Source organism: Natator depressus, chromosome 4 (genome assembly GCF_965152275.1).
Source record: "Natator depressus isolate rNatDep1 chromosome 4, rNatDep2.hap1, whole genome shotgun sequence".
NCBI lineage: Eukaryota > Metazoa > Chordata > Testudines > Cheloniidae > Natator > Natator depressus.
The window spans coordinates 6,368,465-6,393,863 of NC_134237.1; the positions used below are offsets into that span (position 1 = coordinate 6,368,465).

General features: G+C 42.8%; 1 protein-coding gene across 35 annotated transcripts in view; it reads left to right on the forward strand.

Annotated features, from left to right (window-relative positions):
• The window catches only part of ADGRL3 (adhesion G protein-coupled receptor L3), an 804,652-nt gene that overhangs the window by 711,894 nt on the left and 67,359 nt on the right, over window positions 1-25,399 (forward strand). For 22 of the 35 annotated variants that reach the window (XM_074950298.1, XM_074950299.1, XM_074950303.1 and 19 more), the window contains 4 exons: window positions 10,095-10,121; window positions 14,285-14,453; window positions 19,384-19,509; window positions 24,543-24,639. In XM_074950298.1, the coding sequence (XP_074806399.1) occupies window positions 10,095-10,121; window positions 14,285-14,453; window positions 19,384-19,509; window positions 24,543-24,639 (419 nt within the window). The remainder of the gene's footprint in view (window positions 1-10,094; window positions 10,122-14,284; window positions 14,454-19,383; window positions 19,510-24,542; window positions 24,640-25,399) is intronic. The other 13 variants (XM_074950300.1, XM_074950308.1, XM_074950309.1 and 10 more) reach the window with 1 other exon arrangement.

Sequence of the window (25,399 nt, forward strand, 5' to 3'; positions counted from 1 at the left end):
AGGGATAAGTGTTGATGTGCAAGCCAGTGAATGCAAATGATTATTTGCAGTAGTAGAAGTGAATATTTGTATTACCCTGTACCCCAAAGCCTTACTGATGAATTCATCATAATGTGTAATGAATTAACTAAAATCGGCATAGGTATTAATAACAGTGATTGTTAGGATTTCCATTTACTTCGACTAACCAGGAGGAGGGGCTATTCGAGCACATCGTTGAGAAGGAAGAGTGAGAGCAGGGCCAGCCACCGACACAGCAGTGCTTCTAATTCTATCCTTCCCAGGCAGTGTAAGAGTCTAACTGGCCTGTTTGGACTAATTATAGTCTTTTTGAAACTATAGGTTCAAATCACACTTCCTCCAGTACTTCCTTCTGAAGTACATAGAGGCATATGAGAACCTACACTGGGAAAAGATATCTCGTACTAAGGAACAAATACATAACAAAAGCCAATGGCTGGAAGTTGCAGCTAGACCAATTCAGTCTGGAAATAAAGTGTAAAAGTTTTACAGTGAGGACAGATAGCCAGTGGAGCAGCTTCCCAAAGGACATGGGGGATTCTCTGTCACTTGGAAACTTTACAGAAAGTTCCAGCTTCACTTGAAAAATTTCCAAGTGTCTAGGGGTATATCCACATGGCAAAGAAAACCAAACCCACCCACAGTAACGAGTCTCAGAGGCTGGATCTACAGACTTGGGCTCAGTAGCCATGTAGCTGTAGATGTTCCAGCTCGCGCTGGAGCCTGGGGTCTGAACCGGGAAGGGGGGGGGCATGTTTCACAGCTTGAGCTCCAGCCCAATATGGAACATCTAAACAGCTATTTTTAGCGCCATAGCACAAGCACAAGTTGTAGACTCAGGCTCTGAGACTCACCTTGGTTTTTGCCATGTAGACATATCCTAGGTGATTTAGGTGCTTTTGAAAATGGGTCTGAGATCCTATGTCACTTACCCCACATGTGGATAGTTTAACCACAGACTATTTGCGTAGATGGATGAAGTTACTGGGTGAGGGTCTCTGGCCTGTGTTGTGCCGGAGGTCAGACTGGGTGATCATAACGTTTCCTTATGGCCCTATAATTTCTAATGCATGTTGGCACAGTGCTCTCACAAGCTTAGCAGTCAGTTTACTACACCTTTTTGGATCTTATGTACCAAAGCATCATGCTCAACAGCCCTATAGATTGGTCAGTACTCCTGTCACGCAACCCACATCCGCATCCCTGCATGATCAAATTTCTAATATGCAAAACCAGAAGAAAGACATTCATCTGCTGCACATACACAAAATTAAGTGCTTACAAGAGTCCTACCAAGCGAATGTGCTACATATTCTATTTTTAATAGTGTGCAGCGTTTGCAAACACCTTAAAAGAAAATTGCTAATATTTTATGTCTTTGAAATGGAAAACCACCTGGGATTGCATTTATTTTGATGCACATTTTTGTCCAGATGGTAACGTTGATTGCAACATCATATTTTGTCCATTCCTGTTGGACGGAGTTTTAGTTTTTTTTATTAATAATAGATTATCGGTTTTTTTGCTTGTTTAGCTATTGTTTTCATGATGGCTACATTAATGTTAAATGGCAATAGGAAGCACTAATCTTTCCACTGACAGGTGTCTTCCTTCCAAAATAAAAGCCAATCAATAATTACTGATTGAGAGAGTGTCCTGGAAGATATTAAATACCCAAGGTCTTGCTATGAAACCATTCGTCGAGATTATTGTTTTAAAAATTCACAGATTTAGTATTTTATCTGCAAAGCCCTGCTTGAAAAATGCAAATGTGGCCAAAGTCCTTATCGAATCTGTATCATGCGGAAACAATCAGATACATGGTTATACTTTACTGTGTTTTGAATAATTATGGCACGTCTTTGCAAAGTTAGAAGGAAGGAAATAAACAGGGTAAGCAATTTTAAGGGCAATTAATTACTTACAGAAATTAGATGAGCTTAACAAAATTGCTCTTTTCAATTACAATAATTAAGAACAAATCACAGAAAACCTCCTGTTGAAACAAAAGGGAATAAAAGGCCTGATGTTATAAGATATAACCAGGCAAATGGTGCAGTAATTCCAAATCCTGTGCCTGAATGACCGAAGAAGGTGGCCTAGAGTGGTGGATATTAAGTGGGTGAGATTTGCAAGACTGTGTAAGAGAGTTAGGAGTCCTACTCTCATTGAAAGTCAATGGGAATTGAGTGTCTGATAACAACAGGCACTTTTAAGGATCCCGCCGTCTAGTGACTTGATCCTGTTTGTGGCTGTGTTTCCCCATTGCCCTACCCTTTGTGTCCTCATTGACACCAGTGTGACACGGCACTCCCGTTCTGATGTGGTCATGACATGCACCCACCTGGCAATCAGTTTTCACTGGCATAGGTGACTGCCCCAGGTGCAGGGGAGTGATGAACTGGGCCCCAGATCCTTGCCCAGCATTTACCTGAATTATCCAAGGCTTATTTTGCTCCTCTTCTAGGGCCACTCTCTCTTCCCCTCGCAGGCTCCTTGACCTCCTTTCCCCCAACAAAAGTACCCATCCCTCCTACCTGAAATAAATCCTTCACAGTGCAAGGAGCCTGCTACCCAATTTAAACATCTTCAGTGACTGGGTAGATAGCCCAGGCACCATTGTAGCTATTTGAGAGCAGCTGGCTAGCCTGCTGTATCTTCTGGGAACAAGGCTGAATGGGCCGATTACCCCACACAATACACCCAGAGGGATCGCCGAAAAGCAGGCAGTCTAATGTTTCTCTTTTTCTTTTATGTGCAGTAAGCTCTTGAACTCTCATTTGGGCCTTCCTGCTGATTCTGGCTATGTTAATCTAGCAAAAGCTATTCCACAGATGCAGTGCCAGGGTTTGCCAGGGCTTGCCGTAACTTACTGCATCAGTTACAAATGTAAAAAAACTGAAGAAAAAAACACACGCACCATATCCCATGGCAGATACGAATGGAAAATAACATCACATTTTGTTTTAGTTCCTTCCAGTATTTGACTACAGGAATTCCCATCTCAGGGAAGCTACAGTTTAATCACTTGCTGTGAAAATGAATTATACACATCATTTCAAATCATTTTTGAGGAGCACGCATAACCTCTCTGCTTTTCAGAGCATTGATCACCCATGGAAGCCAAGTAAGGTCCTACTCACTTTGGGCTCATTTCTGCCATATTTGCCCAGCAGACTATTTATGCTCATAGTGACTACCCATATGAGTAAGGATTTTGGTATCAGCACCCTTTGTCCACGTTTATCAAGCCTGAACCTGTTATTGGTCTCAGGAATAAGGGGAAACACTTTGAAATGTCATAGGTATTTTTTAATTAGAGGTACCTAAGATTAAACTATCAAGTGTCAAGCTGCACAAATCATAGCGTCTGTTGTTGGTTATTTATGTCTTACTTTAATGGGATGCTTTCCGTTCAAAGTTGGCTGAAAAGTTAGATTTTGTAAAAAAACAAAAACAAAAAAACTTACCGTATACCACATAAGGCCAATAGAAATGATTCCAATAAAAAAAAATACAGACTTACTTCATTTGTTTTTGTCCCAGCTGCAAAAAATGCAAGCAAACAGTATAAATCGTTAAAGTAATTGAATTTCAAAAGTTTGTTCAAGTTTTAATAATCTAGGTTGCAAGTAGCACATGCATGAGGAAGTCTGTTTGTCTACAGTATATTACTTTGAGGTTGTCGATGTCCCTTTGAAATGCACGACTGTGCTGTTCACTTGCACTCTCACATTTCTGGTCATTCTGTCTCCAAAAATACCGACTGGGATTTTAAATAGAGCCTAAGTCAATAGGATTTGTGCTCCTAAGTTACATAAATGCTTCAGCAAATCCCACATAGAACAGAAATAGAAGGGGTCAGGAGACTGGAGATGAAAATGATTAGAACCATAGGTTGATTTCTGAGTGAACTAGAGAACGGAAAGGTTGGCACTGTTTATTTAAGGGAGAGGATGAATGAAAGGATCCTCATCCATGAGGGGGTCCTAGGCATTATGGTAATACAGTGTGTGTGTGTGTGTGTGTGAAATAAAAATATATAATTAATAATAGGGGAGATGTTAGAAGTTGTGATGCTTTTCAGGGTACTCATGACTCAGTCAAGTTTTTACCCCCCACCTTCTGTGAGTGGCAGAATTGCTTGTACTTAACTGCGTGTCAGTTCCCTGACACCATCAGCCCGTTACCCACCTAAGCAATCTCCTCTGGGCTATGCCAGCCCTTACTTCGCCTTGCAAGTTAACAGTTGGTGTGACCCAGTCCCCAGCCCCCTTTGAAGTGTTCCTCTGTACCCAACCCCTTCTCTGCTGAACACTCAGAGAGATACCAGGTCTACTGTCCCCAAGGGAAGAGTGTACACACCAGCTTGTACGGTTCAACTCAGGATCAGCACCTAGCTTAATCTCACAGCTCTGAGATATGTTTACAGTGAAAACAACAATAAATGTATTCGCAAAGGTTTAAGAGGCACGAAATGTTGAGAAAGGATAACAGAAACAAAAGGTTACATATAAAACAAAATCATAACATGATTTCTGGAGACTAAACTTAACAAGCTAACCTTCGGTCTAGAGACATTTATCTCACCTTAGATGTCTTCTGTAGCATTTTCAACCAAGTCTGGTTGTGATCCTGTTTTCATGAACGTAACTGCTCTGCCTGATTACTTCTTAAGGGAAGGATAAAGGGGTGTCTTCCTGGCTTTCTCCTTATATCCCCCAAAGTTCAGTGGTTGTACCCAGAGTCAGGATAACCTCCTGTAGCTTATTCTCCAGTGTGTTGCCTCCCTGTTGACTTCACTCTCCCCTCTCCATTGACTTTGTGTGTAAATGAGGCTTCCACTTTGTTGGCTTAACATCTTTTGTTTGGCAGAAAACCTGTCTGTCAACTGTGCCGTAATACAGACTTTGGGAACACGTTTTTAGTAGACATACATAACTGCTTGCATAGTATCTGTGCCTATATTTCACAGTGGTATCAATGACCAATGTGATTCTGGCTTTCATTTAAGACCTCACATAAAACATTCTTTGGTGAACCAGAATGTACAGATCGGAATCAGGATATTCTTGTAACGCCCTTGCCAGTTGGCATTGAGGGATTAGGGTCACAGAAGTGTAGGCCAAGATTTTAAAAAACAGATGCCTGTTTAATCCCTCGCCATCCCTTCTGTATCTGGAGAGCTGCCGGATGCTCTCTGCTTTGAAGACCAGGCCATTTAGTTAGCTGCCTAAATGGGGATGTAGGAGCCTAACTTTAGACACTGTTTGGTCCTGCAAACATTGCAGGGAATACTGGAGGTAAAGTGGACACTTCTTTCTCGCAATGTAAGAACAAGGGGACCCAATGAAATTGAAAGACATGTAATTTAAATCGGATTTTAAGAGATTTACACAACACATAGTTAACCTATAAAACCCATTGCCCCAAGCTACAGCTTTGAATTTTTGTTGGATTCAAAAATGGACTGGTTGTTTATATGGATAATAAGGCCATCCACCATGGTGTCAGATAGGATGCAAAGAAATGTGGTGATTTAGATCCTCATGTCTCGGGGCATAAGCTAATCACTAGTTGCCAGGGGTTAGGAAGAAACAGATGGGGGTTCACAGTATTTTAAATATGGACTCTCTACTGATTCCTTATACATGTGTTACAGTTTTGGGGATATCTTATGTTCATTTCACCAAGACTTGGGGTCGATTTTTACTTCCTTGTATCGTATCTAAGTATCATGCCAAAATGTTATGGCTATCAGCTACATTCTCCCTCAGTCAGGATTTGGTAATATATCATTCCAAGGCTGTAGTCCCTTTCCTGTAATTTCTTGTGTTCAACACAGGCCATAATGCTACACTAGCAATCATAACAACATACAACACCCCTGAACTTTACCAGGAAGCAGGGTCTGCTCTGGTGTTCAGATATTTACATGTGAGCTAATCTTCATAAAGCTACTTTTGTTTTTAAATCAAAATGAAGAATAAAAATGTGTATTTAGCAACCTACATGACATGAGCCAGAAGTATGAAATCAATTGGAGTTAGGCACTTACCTTCTCGGATGCTTTGAAAATCCACTAGGGGCCTATTGGCATCTTTAGGCACCTAAATACCTTTGAATAGCTGGTCCATAGGACTTAGGCTCCTAAGTGCCTCAGTCACTTTGGAAAATAGGTCTTAGGCTTGTAAGTCACTTCAGTGTTTTGAAAATTTTACCCTTATGTGCTTTTGAAAACTTTAAGCTAAAAGGCAAATCCAACGATTACACATTTTGTTTACACAAAGATAAAACAGACCCTCCAGATACCTTGGAGAAAGGCCATTGCTACTCACTCAAAAACTTAGAAAAGGCTGTGACAGCTAAAACTAAGACAGTAAGGCTGTGTCTACACCATACACCACGGGCAGCGGTGTGTAGGGTATGTATAGCTACATGGTGCAACGAAAAGCCTGCTGCATCCATACTGCGTTGTGTAGCTACACATGTCAGCGAAAGGGTCTGGCCGGGGAGGAGGCGCAGCTCCCCGCTGCCGGAGCCTTTCACTGTTAAGAGAAAAGACTCTGGAGGGAGGAGGCCGTGGGGGAAAACCCAACTTCACACTGACTTACAAAATACAGAAAACTGGTTATGAGGCCGAAGCCTGCACACTCTTCTCCTTCACTTCCCATGGCTTATTGAGGCGGGGAGCAGACCTGCGCACAGCACCATGCTGGGGACGTGTGGAGGGAAAAGGTTGTGTCTTGCTCTACCTAGTCACTGCTCCACCTTCTGCAAAATATCTGCATGGCCCCATCAGTGTGGCCATGGGGACAGGGGAGCAGCCAGGAAAAGCTGCATTAAGTGACATTCTCCTTTCCCCAGCGAGCTCAGCTGCTGAAGAAGACCACACAGAAGTACTGGTCCTGTCCCTTTTGCCCTTCATGTCTTGACTGCCTCTGCAGTGATACTTTTTGTGGCTCCTCCTCCTGGGTAACTGGCTGAAGTGTGCTCCCTGCTGCTTTCCCCTCCCCCTGCCCTCTGCTAGGACTCACTGTGGTCTGCACTAGGGGTTGCTGTCAGCTGGGCAGTGCTGGGAGGCTGCCTGTCCTCTGCCCGGGTATCAAAGTCCCCAGCTGTAGCATCAACAGGCAATAGCAGGGGTCTGTGAGGGGGCTGGCTGGCTGGCTGGCTGCCCTGCTGCTCTCGCAGCCCCTCTGAGGCAGAGATGGTGCAGTGCCTGGAACCCCAATTCAGCCCCTCCCCTAAGTTACAGTCAGAGCCCCTGCTCATGGAGGGAGACAGAAACCAACAGGCCCTCAGACCAGGGGCTCGCTCTGTAGACTGTTGGTAGCAGTGATAAGCTCCCTTTACTCTGCCCTCCGAACGGGAATCCTACCCCATTCCCAACTCCCACTCCTTTCCCCAGTGAAACAACCCACCAATAGCCTCCCTCATGGGCCCCAACCCAACAACCCTCAGGCTGATTCCTCCTCTCTGGCCAGTTCCCAGACACCACCCTACCTCAGTGGTGAGACCCTCGCATTGGTGCTCACTGCTTCCCTTCTTCACCCTTTGCTTCTGCTCCTGACTTGACCCATCTCCCCCAGTAGTGAGGAGAGGAGCCACACCAAGAGTATAGGCCGGGGAGTGATACAGGTGTTTCCTGGCCTGGGAGGATGATTCAGGGTGGGACTCGCTCCAGCCAGGAGTCCTAGCTCCCAGCTGTCAGAAACCTCCCTCATCCTTTACCCAGAGCTCTCCCTTCCCAGCCTCCAAGGCTTCCCTGCTAGAAAAAAGTCCATATTATGAAGTCAGGTGTCATCCCCCTGGGAAGCAGTTAGATTGGCTTTGCCCCTGGATGAAAAGCTATCCCCAAGTATCCGAACACAGCAGAGATCTGCATGTAACCACGACAGTGGCTTCTTCTGCCCCCAGCCTGGGCCTGCATGCTGCCACGCAGCAAAGAGGCCACGTGTAGAGAAACTGGACATCCTCTCGTGGGTGAGAGCATGGCTGTAGTGGAGGGAGGCCAGCCCAGGGTGCACAAGATGGGACGTGCTGGTCGGATGCTGGAGAAAAGCAATGGGGAGATGACAAAGCACCATCACCATTGGGCTGGCGTACCCCCTCCTCCTCCTCCTCCAGCTTGAGCATTCACTCAAGCTGTGTGTGGGGGGGTGCATCCGCCAGCCCAGTGGTGTTGGTGATGGTGCGGAGGCGGGAGTCGACTCTGGCGTGGGGTGGGGAGCGGTGGAGTTAGTGGAGCTGTGAGTGGGGGCGCAGGCAGCCTGGCTAATGAGTTGGGTGGAGTTGCTGGACTGGGACTGGGGGCAACTTTCCCACCTCGCTCGGGGCCTAGTCCTGATCTCACATCCAGGTATTCCAGTGACTTTCCTGGAATTACTCCCAATGGACACAGGGAGAAGAACGGGGGAGTGGAGACTGCCAGTGATGGAAGGGCGCATGGTCCCCTTTGGAGTGGCTGTGTATTGTGCGCCTGGCCAGCTCAGCTAGCTTTATGTGTCCTCCCTGCACCCCCACCCTGCGACCCCCGATGCCCACACTGGCACACACAGCTCACCTGCCCAGTACAGGGACAAAGCTGCCATTAGCCAGCCATGGCATGGTACTAAGCCCTGTCTCTGCATACATTACACTAACTCAGCCACGTATTGTGTGCAGGAGAATCAGAACGGAGCAGTTTGCATGAAATGCAGGGCTAAATTCCCACACTAAGGTCCGAATTCTGACCCCCATTGGTGCCCAGAGGGAGTTATGGGTATAAATGAGAGCAAAAATTGACCCTGAAAGGCTGCATACCATGACCATTATGGGAAGGATAAGGGAGGATAAGAAATATGGTGATATTTCTTTTTGAGCTCCGGTAATATGGAATCGGTAATATCAAAACCTTGGCTGGGATGATTTAGTTGGTGTTGGTCCTGCTTTGAGCAGGGGATTGGACTAAATGACCTCCTGAGGTCTCTTCCAACCCAAATCTTCTATGATTCTATGAATTGGTCCCTTCAGACATGACAGATTTCTGATACCAACATCAACGGAGGGAAGTCTCAACAGGACAGGCACACACACACACACACGCACACTTGCAGAGCTGTCACTGGGCATGAGATGAACACACTGAACCCGGGTCCCTCTCTTGTACCAGTGCCAGCTGCTGCAAGAGGTCATGGTGTCAAAAGTGGAAGGCACCAAGGGGAGAAGAGGGAAATCCTGGGACCTGCCTTGCTCAGTTGGCATCAATGAAGCCACACTGATACGGACCGGGGCAACTAAGCGCAGAATTAGTCCTAAGAGGTTGAAGTGCTTCCACTAGAAAAATGGCTGCAAATAATCGTGTGTTCCAGAACCTTATTTTGAACAGGCAGTTTTAAATTATTTGTAATTGGCTAAAGTGAGGTTGCTTCTCCATCTTGTTTGGTGAACAACATTGTTCCCCCTCCCTGCTCTCCATAAAATGGAAGTAAATAGGTAAACATTTTCCTATCTCCTTGCAATCAGTGGAGAGGGTTTTAGACGATTCTAATGCCATTATCTTTAAAAGAGGGTAATGTCGCAGTCTGACTCATAAATAGGGAACCTGGGAGTTACAATTATGAAAAAAACTAATAATGAAAAGATAAGTCTTCTATAGTACATCCTAATACACTGGACAAAGAATGCCTGAGGTACAGTGAAGCTTGCCATCTAAACATATCAAAGCTTTCCAGGATGACTACATTAGATTTCCTCTATTAATGTTCTCCATAGACAGCAATGATTTTTTAAAAAATAGATTTCTAAGTCAATTGAAATTTTATAAGCAACAGAAGAAGACTGCAGCTGGGGAGCTACAGAACTCAGGGAATGATGGCTACTTTCATAAGTGATGCCATGATTGCTGTTGTAATTTAGATCCTCTGATAAGTAAACCAGTCTGGTCAGTATCTGGGGGATACACCTGAGGAGGAGGCTGTGGCATTGCTTCTGGTAGGCTGGGAATAAGCTTTGGTTATTTCTTACAAAATATTCTTTCTGGCATTATATTCTAATGTTGGTGTTCTTGTCTTTGTCTATGCATTCTTTAGCTATGAGGATAACAGACCCTTCATCAAGTAAGAATGACCTGAATGGCTGATAAATCCCATTTATCAGTGTGGTCTCATGAACCAGCTGGCAGATCAATATTGAAAAATCATTAAAGCTTCTGTCATTCACGTTTGAGGCAGAAGAGCAAACTGCAGGAAAATGGCCAGGCATACAGCTTCTATGCAGAGTAAACATGCTGCATATGCATTGCCAAACAATTGTCACTTTATCTGCTTCACAATTCTTGATTGGACATCACCCGAATTCACTGCAAATGTTAAACCAATCTTGTGTAGTACAGACTTGTTATACCAATAGCAGCTTTCTTGTTTCATTACGCTCTGTCTCTCTGTGCATCAAGTGTGTTGTGTTGGTAAGGAGGGCTTTGGCTTGGGATTCCTAATGCAATTTAGGGGTAAATTTTCAAAGTGATGCATGGGTATTAATCAATATAACTCCTATTGAAGCTAATGGGGGCTAAATCTCTGTGCAAGGCTTGGAAAAAATGTCTCCTTAAAGATGAGAATGCACAGTTGTCACAAATTGTCAATTTCAGGGTTTCAATCATGCCAACATTTTATGTTTTGTTTTTCCATTTCTTTAGAATTGAATTGTAAAAAAAGACTGTGAAAAACTTGTAACAGAAACACAAGTCTGTACAAAGAGCTCAAAACAAAAGGAAGCAAGAAACTTACAAATTATGCACTTTATATCAACATTTCTTGTCCTGCAACCAAACAAGAAAAAAAAAAGAAAAAGTAGAATAACGGAAGCATAACAACTTTGCAATAGACTTTCAGTTTGTTCTTCTGGTGAAGAGTCCTTTGTGTTCATTTTTTCCAGTACCATTGTCATATTCTCTTTCATTTTTCAGTTCTTTTTTCAAGGGCAGGGGAGGGAACAATTTTATGCAGTTTCCACCCCCTTTTTACCTCCAGGTCTGTTTTCTACATCAGAACTTTGTATATTACACACTGTTTGCTGTGTGGCTCCTCTAACCCAAAGATTCCTTTCAGCTGCTAAGGTAGCATATTTCTGTTACTACCATGTAAACGGTTCACTCTTTCCTATGCATCTCTGTCATCTGAGGCGCTCCCCTTAGACTCAAGAACTGGCTGAAACTGGAGATAGGGCAATTTTCAATTACCATTTGGGTCATTTTTAAACGACCAAAATATACAAGTACACAAGGGAAAAATCTTTGTTGCCACATTATTAGTTTTTTTGTAAAAATGACTTGATTTTGCAATTAAGATCATAATGTGGTCTCCTTGCTGGTGGAATCTTGGCAGGAAAAATATTTAAAACAGCCAAGCTATTAAACTTTATCAAGTGACTGCTTTTCAGAAGGATTTTGAGACTGCATTTTTAATTTGCATAGTGCTAAATATTTATTCACAGAATTGACTGGAAATGCTTCAAAGGAGTTGGTTCTGGTTTGCTAGATAGATAATAGGGATTTTTTTAAAAAAACTGTCTAAATAAGTAGTTCCCTCAGGGGAGCTCTTCTGGTCGCATGGATAAATAATACATAATCGCATGGAAGATCTAATACTGTATTTTCTTTCTAATATTTAAAGAAGAACAGTGAGAAACATTAACACAACAAGAGTGTGTTTCTGTTTAGGACAAGCCCTTATAAAAGCACAGGGATTTAAAGTGAAGGCTGACATGTTGTCCTAGCAGCATGACTACAAGATTGGCATCCCCGGCTGCAAATGTTTTGGGTTTCTCACAGGATTTTTCACCAGCTCTTCTCTCTCACACACACACACACACACTCTCTCTCTCTCTCTCTCTCCCCCTCCCCCCATTCCTCCCCTTCCCTTAGCAGAATGCAAACCCAACTCTATTCTATCTCAAGCCAAGTTTTTTTCAAGCCTGCAGTGTCTGAGCAGGTTGAAAATTAAGCAGAAATCGAGCTCACTCCTCCCTATCAGGACCTTGATCCTTCAAGTCCTTCTGCTGTTCCCAGCAGATAGCTCAAAGCTGTTGCACTCCAGGTCTGAAGTAAACAGAGGCACAGATGTGGTGAAGCGTTATGATGTAGGCCTCCATGCTTAGGGGAAGTCAATCCAAAGCCTCTCTCAAAGAAGAAGAGTTAAAAAGAGGAGAGATGCGAGTGGAGAATGAGCATGTCTGGGCAGGCTTCTAGGCCTCAGTCTCCTCATACCTAAACCGGGTTTACATACTGTAATTCCATTCACTTTGGTGGAGTTACTTCTGATTTACACCAGCATAAACGAGAGGGAAACCTGGACCTAGGGCTTAAGAGTGATCCTCAACTGCGGCTGCTTGCCCTGCACGCCCCACTTTGGCCACTGGGTGGAAGTTCATGTGGTGCCAGCAGAGTAGCACTCTGATTAAGGTCCAATCCAGCGTTCCCTGAAGTCTGTGTGATGACTCCCATTCATTTCAGTGGGTGCTAGAGCAGAGCCTAAGTCAGGACTGGGTTCCCTTCTGCTCCCTGTCCTGCTCTTCACGCTTTGGCTTTTGGGTACCCCTATGGAGGAGGGTATCAACCCCTCCATGTGACTTAGTATTTAAAGTGTGACTTGAGATAGCTTTGCCCTTTCCTGGTTGGCGGTTCCAGCTCTCCTTACACTGAGTTAACAAAAGTAAAACACACCAGCTGACCTGTTTGTCCAAAGCTCAGAGCGCTTTCCTTAACAAGGACAAGTGCAGAGTCCTACACTTAGGAAGGAAGAATCCAACACACCACTACAGGCTGGAGACCAACTGGCTAAGCAGCAGTTCTGCAGAAAAGGACCTGGGGATTACAGTGGATGAAAAGCTGGATATGAGTCAGCAGCGTGCCCTTGTTGCCAAGAAGGCCAACTGCATATTGGGCTGTATTAGTAGGAACATTGCCTGCAGATCGAGGGAAGTGATTATTACCCTCTATTCGGCACTGGTGAGGACACATCTGGAGTATTGTGTCCAGTTTTGGTCCCCCCGCTACCGAAGGGATGTGGACAAATTGGAAAGAGTCCAACGAAGGGCAACAAAAACGATTAGGGGGCTAGGGCACGTGACTTATGAGGAGAGGCTGAGGGAACTGGGGTTATTTAGTCTGCAGAAGAGAAGAGTGAGGGGGGATTTGATAGCAGCCTTCAACTACCTGAAGGGGGGTTCCAAAGAGGATGCAGCTCAGCTGTTCTCAGTGGTGGCAGATGACAGAACAAGAAGCAGAGGACTCAAGTTGCAGTGGGGCGGGGGTCTAGGTTGGATATTAGGAAACACTAGTTCACTAGGAGCGTGGTGAAGCACTGGAATGGGTTACCTCGGGAGGTTGTGGAATCTCCATCCTTAGAGCTTTTTAACACCCGGCTTGACAAAGCCTTGGCTAGGTTGATTTAGCTGGTGTTGGTCCTGCTTTGAGCAGGGGATTGGAGTAGATGACCTCCTGGGGTCTCTTCCAACCCTAATCTTCTATGATTCTAAGCAGTCTTGGTTTCTCAAAAAGGAAAAGGCTGTGAACCGATGTCTAGAGTCACTTCTTACCCCTGCAGCCCATCCTAGCAACCCAAGTGAAATGCATTTTTGAGGGGAAGCAGCCACACATTGAGAATGTTCCTCCCACCACCATTACACTTCAGAACGAAACTCTGAAGTAGAAGCACAGAGAGCTTCCCCTCATCTGCCCAGCCATGTGTAGTAGTTTTACCTTATTTTAACTGGCAGCAGTAAAGTTTACCAACAAATCAGAAACAAGGGGAAAAAACAGGAATAAAGGTGCCTTAGTGACTGTTAAATAGGGGGCATTTAAAGAAGCTAATCCAACTTCACCAGTGAAACCAGTGGAGGCTAACAAAACAGCTCCTTAAAAGTGTTTTTTTTTTCTCAGCCATTTGCAAAAACGGCATCTACATATCATTTGCATATTCACTGCTGCTGCATTAAAAATGTTTATGGTACAAATCTGCTTTGGTTAAGAGAAATTTCTGTCCTCATAACATTTTCATTTTTTGTATCTCTCCTCAAGCTCAAAGATTAGTAAAGTGCATGGAATTTGAGAAGCGCTTTAGTCAAAAATAAACAAAAAACCCAACACCTCTTTGTAACTCTATCTGATTATTTGTCTTCTGCTAAAATGATAGTGGAATATAATCACTGCTAGTAGATGTGCTAATTCCTCTATGTATCAAAGACCAATTCCTTTCTGTATTTGTTTTCTTTCTCTCCACAGGTCATGGGTTATAGGTGCAATAGCCCTACTCTGCCTCTTAGGACTGACCTGGGCCTTTGGACTTATGTATATTAATGAAAGCACAGTCATCATGGCATATCTCTTCACCATTTTCAATTCCCTGCAGGGAATGTTTATATTCATTTTCCATTGTGTCCTCCAGAAAAAGGTAAGACAGATTATTCCGCGTTTCATAGTAGTGATGCAGGGTATTTTGTTACCTAAAAACCACACTATAATGTTACCAGTGTGCCTTGTATTTTTCTTGAACAGACTTGTTTCTGTTTACATAATAAGGACTGTATTTAGATTGGAAATTGGAGAGATGCATGAGAATGAGATGCTAAATGAGATGCATGGCTCTGGCATATCAACAATCAGGATGTTGGAGATCACATTATCGAATGCAATATAAAATGCTAGCATGTAGTTTGGAGGGAGAATGTAATACCCGTGAGAGTTGTTTGCATTTCAGAGGCCTGATTCTCCATTCACTTACTCCAGTGTTTCACTGAGACAACTTCATTGGCATCAATGGAGACATCAGTAACATCAATGAATTTCCTTCTGATTTGCGTGGGTATAAATGAGAGAAGAAGGGGGCTGTGTATCTTGGCTTAATTTAATACAAGAAAGCACCTGAGAATTGCCTGTCTATATAGATGCACATATTAGGTGTTTGTTTTAATAGGAACTGCTTCACTTATTTTTTTTAAGGGGTAGATTTTCAAAAATTTGAGGCACACAGGTCCTATGGCATTGTGCAATATATATAATAACTGTTCCAAAAGTCATGGAGAGTTTTTTAAGATCCATTTTGTACAACATGGAAATTCAGGAGTATGAAAGCTCTTTAAAAAAATTAATTTCTTCTACCAATGTTAAATGTACTTCTGGAATAATAAGGCCAATTTCTCTTTTCAGCTTAAAATAGAAAAGAATGTAAGCACTTGTAAATGTAGGCTCCGATCCTGCCTCGTGACCTGTGTGGCTGGACAATAACCATGTAGGATTGGGGTCTTGCTGAAGTTTGATCCTGTTCTCCACCTACGGGCCACATCCAAAGCCCATTCAAGTCACTTGAAAGACTCCCATTGACTTTAGTATGCCAGGATGTAGGGGCTTGACCTTGCACCATTTGAGTGAATGGGTATCCTCCCATTGACTTGAATGGGAACAGGAACAAGCCCTTGATGAGCCTCAGTGCACTGCATTGCAACTGGTAGGTTGACAAGTAAAGCCTTGGCCATCAAGCTGTTTGGAAGCAGTTTGAGAACCAGCTGCGCTAAATCATCGTGCTTTAAAACTGGAGAAAGAAACTTGGAGTCAGATTTTTGTTCCATGTCATTTCATCTCAAGAGCGATCATCATAACAGACTTGAATGCTTTAGTTAAAATCCAGATTTGTGATAATGATTCTAAAACTTTTTAACTTTCATGCATAATAATAAAAACGTAGGAAGATGCTGACTACCTTAAGGAGACAGGTCAGCTGAACAGAGCACATACTGTCAGAAACATCTTAAGGCATCTACAGTATCTGCAGTTGGCTGAGGAGCCATAAATGTTCTGGAGATTGCCACCTAACTTTAGGCTACTGTTTATGAAAATCTTGACCTAAAAGTTTAGAGCTGCTATTTAGCATCTCAGGTAGCATAATGCAGCATCATGGACTGCACAGTGTAGATTGGTTTCAAGCATTTCATGAAGGTAAGAAACTAAGCAGACCTATATATGTATGTATATTCATACGCCAAGCATTTACTGATGCTTCGGCTGTACTGGCATCGGGCGCATGATGTGTTGTTACCGTTTTAATGATAATGACCCAATTCAGCAAAACACATCAGCACATACCTTATTTCAAGTATATGAGTAGCTCCATGGAAATCATGAGGATTATTTATATGCTTAAAGTTAAGCGCATGCCTAAATGCTTTGCTGGTGTATACTCAGTAAGAGCAATGTAGTTACTTAGTCACTTTTAAGCAACCATATTGCTACAACCCAGGTTTAAAAAACAAAACAAAAAACACCAACATTCTCCACCAAATCCACTGGGGTTTAGAGGAGAAAAGAAAACTCTGCTTGTAAATGGGCTGAAATGAACCAACGGCATTTTCACTGAAATGTGGAGAAAATTACAGAGCTTCTGAGCCTTAAGGAGAGCCAATTCTTCTTTATTACAGCATGTGTGGGGAAATGTTCATTTGACCTTTTAATAAATGAATCATTAAGGGCGAGATTGCAATTCCCTTATTCACATTGAGTAGCACCTTACTCCACAGGCAGTCGCTTTGTCGTGGGGCATCAGGCACTACTCAGCCTGAGTAAGGGGAATCAGCCTGTCGCATATTAGGCTTTGTAAATTCTACCATCTATATACATAATCCATAAAATAGAAAGGAATCCTGCTAATCTCAGTCAAAAAGAGCAAACGGGGATGGCACGACCATGCCCTTGTAACAATTCTCTGCTGTCCTGTTGAAAAGCATTGGCATTGGATCTGTGCATCTGTTTCAGTGTTGTTTGTAGTACCCTCTAAGCTGTATAACGGTGACAAAAGAATGCAGTTCTACCCCGAGTACCTATACACCTTCAGTGCCTCCTGAGGTCAAAGGCCTGCCTGCCTTTCCAGCACTGACTATGAGAGGGCATCTGATAGAAGTGCAAATCTTGTTGTGTGTTACCGCTGCTCTATATTTCTAACAATTGTCTGAGCCTTTACTAGTCTATATATACCACAGATTGGGAAAGAGGGAAAGCACTTAAACACGTGCTCAGGTCCCATGGGGTGTGTCTACACTGCCTTGTAAACCCGGATCTGTGGGACCCAGGCTTGTGGACTTGGCGTTTCCAAGCCCACGCCTCGGTATCCACATGCATTATAAATCGCAGTTACAGTTGCTGGACCCAGGTTCAACAGTGCTGGAATTAAGGGTGCTGTGGGTTCTGCCACACCCCCTGGCTTGAAGTAGGAACAACAAACACCAAATACATGGTTTCCATGGCTACCATCATCAGCGCCGTTGCTAAAAAATTGTTCCAGCACCCCTGCCCAGGTCTCAGAGCAGTGCTAACGCAGCCATACTGCAGTAGACAGACCTTCTGACTCAAGTCTGCGGCTTGAGCTGCGTCCACACTGCAAAACGACGGGGCTTCGACCCGAGTCTCAGCAGGACTTGGGCTTGGATCCAACCCCCAAACCTGAGTCTGAGCCCAGGCTTGGTAGTGTAGATGTAGCCATTGACAGCTTTATGTGCTGTCCTAAAGAGGGATTCTTTTGTGAGCCTGGGCATCCCATTGCTTACTTTGGAGATTCTGATGCCCTTACCCCAGTCCAGTAGCACTCATTCCATGCATAGTGCCATTGACTTCAGTGGATCTGCCTGTACTGTATTCAGCAGAAGTCCCATATCAGAATCTGGCCCCTTAAGTGCTAATTTCAGCAGATGCTGCTGAGGTGTGGGTTGTGCTCTTTCGGTGTTCGTATATTTCTGTGGAGATGGGGGCTTTATTTCTCCATTAAACCGGTTTCAGCTCTCAGTCTTTTGGGTTTACTGCGCTCTCTGACTCTTTAATGATTCTAGTCAGTGTTTCCTTTTATGAAGAAGTTGGATTTCTTTCTAGTCTGTGTTTCCTGTACACCCCGTTGCTCTAACTCTCAGCCCTCTTGCAAATGTTTGTTTTCTAGCAGAGCACCGCTTAATGGCATTATAGCATTGTGGCCATTCCAGCTCTGGATGCCTATTTTACACGCTTTGGCCAGAATCTCTCCTCTCTCATGCCAGTTTGACGACAGTGTGCTGTCGTTCATTTCAGTGGGGTTACTCCTGATTTACGCCAAGGTAGGAGAGAGGAGAATCCAGTCCAGTCCCTGGATCTTGGGAATCTCTTTCCCTGAACCAAGGGGTTGGGAGAAGGAAAAAAACCATTTTCTGTCTGTCATGGACTGGGAAATCAGCACATAGCTGCAGTGGGAAGCAGTTGGTGGCTAATTAAAGGAATTGAATTATTTTCTCTCAGCAAAGGACTGATTAGGCACTCGAGAGCACATTGGGCACTCATGGTATTGTGTTTGTCTCAAGCGTTTATGGAAAGGCCTAATAAAAAAAAAAACCCTGTAATCTGCTATTTAAATAATCGTTTCACAGATAGGTTTCTGAAATGCCCATAGAAAGACTGGAGAGAGATTTAATCAGAGAGCAGTAAGCACAATGTGCTTGCAGACTAACCTCTGCTGGTTTCCTACTGCATTTACATTTCACGTGGAGAAGTAAAGTGGCCTTTTTTTCACATTTGTGGCACAGTCTGAGATCACCCAGCTCAGCAGATGACCCATTTTCACTCTGGCTTCTCCCTGGTCTCCAAGTATGTGCAGGTTAAATTATACATATACTCCAAACTTTTGCAGTGCCTTGAGCCTCAGTTGGGGTATATCAATGTAGTTCCATTGAAGTCAGGAGAACATCAATTTCTGCCAGCTGAGGATCTGGCTCACTTTTTGTGCTAGAGAAATTACCCCATTAACTCCTTCTCAGTCTTGTCTGTTATATGATAGGGCTTTAGGGGGACATTTGCACCGTTTCCACCAGTTCTGCACACAGAAGACTTCATTTCAAAGACTGTCAGTTTCACAGTTTTCTGGAGTTTGAATATATATATGAAATCAATTCCTCTTACATGTTAACTTTTTTTGTAATTTTCTTCCTTGTCCCCTGCCAGAAGCAATAACTTGTAGCACCATGATGAGCCAATATGCCAGTTCATATCAAATCTATGAAGATATTAATTTTCGGGCATAAATAGAATGTCTTTAGTTTTTCTCATAGTGCTTTGATGTGCCTCAGAGGTAGCTAAATTCTACGGATATCAGTGAACCGCTTTCCTACATAAACGCAGTCCCTTATGACATCATAAATGTAGAGCTAATGTGTTAGGAGAACACTGTTGAAAGTTGTAATGGAATTCTTCTAAATGCACAGAAACAGCTATAATTTTAATGAATCACAGAGGAGGAAAAAAAACTGTTGAAAATCTTAAGTCTCAGGCTGGAGAGGGAGTTGCCCACTAATGGAAATTACTGTTTAATTGGCTAGGTACGTAAAGAATATGGAAAATGCCTGCGCACACATTGCTGTAGTGGGAAAAGTACAGAGAGCTCCATCGGCTCAGGAAAAACATCTGGGTCACGGACTCCAGGACGGTATTCCACAGGCTCACAGGTAAACCATGTGTGTTCACTGGCATGGAATGCTTCTTACCTCCCTGCTAATATAGTTCTTTGCATCGGGTGATCTGTAGGCAAAGGATTCATTTCTGGAAATGAGACTTCCTCTCGAACAGGTACATCACTTTGTGCAGCAACAATCCATCAGTCGAGGAGGCTTGTAAAACTGATGGGGGAATAAGCTGCTGATAAAACTGATTTGATAAATGGGTAGCTCAAAGACTTCCTGTTTGTTATCATTCTTTCACTTCTGAACATCATGGGGCACACTCTGCTCTTTGTTATAGGAGTGTAAACTGTAGCAGTTCCATTAGAAGTCAAAGGAGCTGCTTCAGAGTTACGCCAGTGTCATGCAAAACAGAATTTGACCCCATGCTTTCAGATGTGACAGCCCTGAATTGAGCATACTTTGTTGACCTTAAGTTGTAATTACCATTAGCATCCCTTAATCAGTCCTTAAATGAATTGAGATGAAAACAAAGGTGTTTTTCCCGAAGGCTAAGAAATGTGTGTTTTATATGACAAGGTTACTGTGCTATCCTAACAAAATATTTTTGCTGATTAAAAAAAACCAACAGCAGCTAAAAATCTTGCATAGGCTGGGTGCTGAGGCCTATCATTTTCTGGCAGTAGTTGTTTTAATCTGTTTGTTGGTTTACTCAGTTTCCATAGTTTATGGATCTCTGGAAAGAATCAACTGAGATTCAAATAATATTATTTATTTTCTAAACTTTATTACGCTCTGGTCAACCAAAAAAATCAATTTTTATTTTGTTTGAGAGTTTGGCATTTTACTCCCTAACTTGTGTAAGGATGCTGATTTATGAAGAGCAGTTCATATAAAATGAAGTAGCTGACTCCTTAATCAAGAGAAACCAAACACACACTTATTCTACTTTACTGAAGGATCTAATTATATTTGCTAATTCACCTATTAAATTATGAAAGAAACATGCAGGAAATAACAGTTTATAACCTGTCAGGAAAACATAATTTATGATTTATGTTGTCTTAGAAGCAAATTGTTATCTATTTTAACTTTTCCAAGGTGTCATGCAAGAGTTGCATTCTGACATCTACACACACACAGCACATATGGTAATGGAACATGGAGCCTTGCACCTCTTGGTCAAAAGTGTCTGGTGGTCCAGATTTGGCCAGTGGTCTGCCTATTGACTACCCCAATCTAGCGTGTCCCAACACTCCTGTTAATACACCCCAGAATGATATTTGCCTTTTTCACAACTGCATCACATTGTTGACTCATATTCAATTTGTGAAGCACTATAATTCTCAGAGCTTTTCCAGCATTAGTACCATCTAGCCAATTTATCCCATTTTTCAGCTGTGCATTTGATTTTTCCTTCTTAAGCATAGTATTTACCACTTATCTTTATTGAATTTCATCTTGTTGATTTCAGATTAATTCTCCAGTTTGTCAAGGTTGTTTTGAATTCTAATCCTGTTCTCCAAAGTGCTAGCAACTTCTCCCAGCTTGGTGTCATCCACAAATTTTATAAGCATACTCAACACTCCATTGTGCAAGTCAAGACCCCTGCTTGATACAGTCTCTCAGTTTGACAGCAAACCATTGATAACTCTCTTTGAGTACGGTCTTTCAACCAGTTGTGCACCCACCTTATATTAATTTCATCTAGACTACATTTCCCTACTTTACTTATGCAAATATCATATGGGACTGTATCAAAAGCCTTAGTAAAATCAAGATGTATCATGTCTACTGCTTCCCCCCATTCACTAGACCAGTAACTCCTGTCAAAGGAGGAAATTAGGGTGGTTTGGCATGATTTTTTTTTGACAAATCCATGCTGACTATTCCTTATTAGCCTCTAGGTTCTCACACATTGATTGTTTAATAATTTGTTCCAGTGTCTTTCCAGGTATCGAAGTTAGGCTGACTGGTCTATAATTCCCTGGGTTCTTTTTCTTGCCCTTTTTAAAGATAGATACTATGTTTCATTGTCTTGGAGTCTTTTACAGAGAAATGACATGGGTTTGCTTGGAAGCATTCTATTATTTAATAGCAAAATACAAGCTACAGGCAAAGATAAACCACATAAAATATTTTTCCCTGTAAAGATACTCCAAAACATCATAATTAATGATCAGGCACAATTACGCCAAAGACATTCAACAAGCTTCTCCATCATTAATAATTAAATATTTAAAAAGGTCACACTTTACATTAAAGTTCCATTCATAAAAATGTTTATAAAGGATTAATAAGTGATTAATAGATGATTAAATAGATGATTAATAGATGAGTAAATCAATTGTCATAGAGTCCAATGGATATTTACACTGTGAGTCATAAATAGGAGTGGGAAACAGTTTTCCCATGAGAATTTGATTTTTTTTCTGATCTAAATCTCACAAATTTTCAAAAAGCAAAAATCAATTTATTAAAAAAATCAGTTCAGTTCAATCAAATAATTTCATTTTGATCATTCCAAAATGTTTTGTTTCCATTTCAGGGTTTTTTTAACCTTTTCTTAGTGTACACATACAAACATTTCGAAACAAGAAGTCTGTTTTATTCAAAACACTGAAACTTTCCTGTTCAACAATCTCAGAACTCTGTTAACCAAGAATGTTTTGAGTCACGTGTTTCATAAAAACCAACACTGTTCCGCGAACAGTTTCTGTTTTCCCCACAAATTGGCATTTTCCAATGAAAAAATATTTAGCTGGAAAATTCCCAACCCGCTCTCCTCAAACCATCTGTTGCACCTTCTGCTGAAACGTTTACAACTATAACACACATTGCTCGTGTCTGTGACCTGCTTATGACGTCTATTAATGCTTTATAAACCATTTATAGCTGGAAACTTAATATAAAGTGTGACCAAAATGGGTTATTGTCGAGGTTTCAGCTAGGATTTTCAAGAACCCTAAGGGTGGTGGACACCTGCCTAACTCCTTTAAAATGCCTTGGAAGTCCCACGGTTCACATTTCCATAGTGCAGAACAATGCTGCTTCTCCCTCATGCCGTCTTACCCATGACACCGGGGAGGGCTGAGCAGGTGTCTCCCTTGCGCGCCTCCCTGGGTTTCTCAGTGTCCTTGGAGGTACATGGATATTTTCCCCCACGTGGCAGAATTATTGACTCGCAGTGTCGCACAGGTGACGCTAGCCTCACTTAAGTTATCTTCATTTTGGCTGCACTTCCAAAGCTCTGCCATGCTGAGGTTCGGTACTCCCCATTAGCCCCAATGACATTCTGCATTGGGGAAAAGGAGAGCTGGCCTTACATTCTCTGTACCGGAGGAATACTTTTGATGGGGTAGGACTCTGTTAAAAATTGAGGCAGGTAATAAAACTATCTGCTTTCCATTCGCTGCCAGCATCTGGGGATAAGTAGCTCAGCACAGCAGTTTGCAGGCATGAAGCATAGCCACACATATACGCCAACACTGCACACATTTCCCTGCCTAACCTGTCTCGTCAGGCGGGGGTTATCACGTCCCAAACTCCTTGTGTGTGGCTGTTCTCTGAGCCTGCTCTGCTGGGTCTGTCCAAACTCGTCAAAGTGAAGAACACCTTCCATGTTTGGCTACGTGGAAAAGCATAATGCTTACTGCTCTGGGAATTCTCCCGGGGCTTAGCTCCCATGCACTGAGGAGCACCGACTCTTTGACACACAAGCTAGGATAGATGAGGCTGCCCATGGCGACACTCCAGTGCAAGCCATATGTACCTCGGACCTCATTCTCCCACTGCCATATACCCCAATGTGATGCTGGTATAACTTCTCTGAAACCAGTGGAATAACACCAGCCTCATGCTGAAGCTGGGCAGGCGTGATTCAGGCCCCTTATTATTAGTGTAATAGCATTTTTATACCGTAGCTTGCAGCTAGTGCATCTTGAATCATTCTCCCTGTATCAGGAGACAAGGAGGGATGACAGAAGCCACAACCCCAGAGTGGGTTTCCCCATAGCAAAGGCGGATCATGTATGCAGGCCCACGACAGTCCCAGTTGTACAGCATTGCAGCAAGTTCACTTGGCCACCTCTCATCGTGACATTCAGCAATGCAGCTGGGGAATATGTCTCTTTGGACCCTTCCTCCAAATAATGGGGAGAAAACCAACCAGCAAGCAGGAGCCAGATTTTCAAAAGAGCTCAGCACCCAACGCCTCCCATTTAGGCATCTAAATAAGTGACTGGGTTTTCCAAAGGGGATCAGCTCCCAGCTTCAGGCACCTAAAAGAAATGACCAGATTTTCAAGGAATCACAGGCGCTACTCGGAGATGAGTTGTTCTGAAAAACTGCCCCCGCTTGCAGCTGCTAGCTTGTTGGAAATCTGTCAGTAGATTTTCCAAAGCACAGACTTGGGGAGGAGGTGGTGTGGTGAGAGTGACACAGGTAAATGCCCATGACCCATCTGAAAGACAAAACAGAGAAGATTGCTAAATCCAGGATAACACAGCAAGACCTCTTCAGTAAATGCTCTACCATAAATGTCAAAATCTTCACCGTTCTCTTGTTTCGTGGTTCTGTTTATTTCTCACATTCCCCACAGTGGATAACAAACCTGTAGAAAACTTGAGCACATCCAAAGAGAGGCCTAGACATGAAACAACTATTCCAGTATACTTGAAAAAACAGATACAAATCAATATACCACAAGGGAATTTTAGAAGCATTCGTGCTATTTTCTGTGAGTTAGTTTCAGTGATTCAACGCTACACTCCTGGAACAATATCTTGCATGGAGGTTATTTTGTGCATGGTCTGTTCTGCTTGTTTATTAATATTTAGAAGCTATATGGTATCCTGTGATGCACTTCTTATTTGAGATAGAAATTCATGTTCTGAAGCCAGGCAGCGAGTGTCTGGTATGCAATATGCGGGTGATAGCCAATCAGAAACTGCTTACTTACAACTGGATAGGAAGACACATCATCCTCTAGACATGCCAGTAAGCCAGCTTTAGTGAGGCAGAAAGAAATGTATCTGCAGCTGCTAAAAATTCATTACTGGTGTGGTTCAATCCCTCTTCAGAGCCGGATCCGTAGAATGTGGAATGACACAGTTCGAAAGCAGTCCGAGTCTTCCTTTATTACCGGAGATATAAACAGTTCAGCTTCACTCAACAGAGGTAATTATAAACTGTTTTTCTTATCTATAACTTTTATGATTATTTTTAAGTAGTCTGAAATGTATTCCCCCTTCCTTCTCCCCAAACTTCAAATTGTTTCCGACCTTATTCCCTGTGATAAGAACGTTACATCACAGAATGAAATGCAGTTGGAGTGCAGTGTATTCCAGTGTTCATTAACTGGGAAGGGTTTTTTATTGTTGGGGAGGGGTTGTTTGGTTGGTTGGGGTGTTTTTCCATATTTTTACACCTGCATTTTCAAGAATATAATTTCTGAATAAGTTAGGAAATTAAAAAAAAAACTTTTGCCCTACTGTCGGCAGCTAGAGCCATCAGCTGGTGAGCCATCAGTCCTCATTGCTAGAAGTAAAAATGGGCAGTTGTGTGGCTGTGTAGTCTGTTAAGCCACACTGTCCCAGATATAAAGCAATTTCATTAGTATTTGTGGAAGTAACAAGATACTGCAGAACACACACTTCAGACCAACTTGTGCACTTGGAACAAAATAATTGAGAGTGATCTTAATATCTAGAACGAGTACCTGACTTACGTGAGCTGGTCAGAGCTCTGGGAGGGAAACATTATCGGCAGCGTGTAGCAATGGAGTAATGCTAAACAAAATACAGCACCTATTGCAGTGTGAAATCTTGGCTCCTTTTAAAAAGGTTTCCCGTTGAGCTTTTTCCAGGAAAAATCATCGTATGGAATTTTTGGGTCTGCTAAGCCTCACAAGCTGCCCTGTTTCGCCTCTAGTTAAATT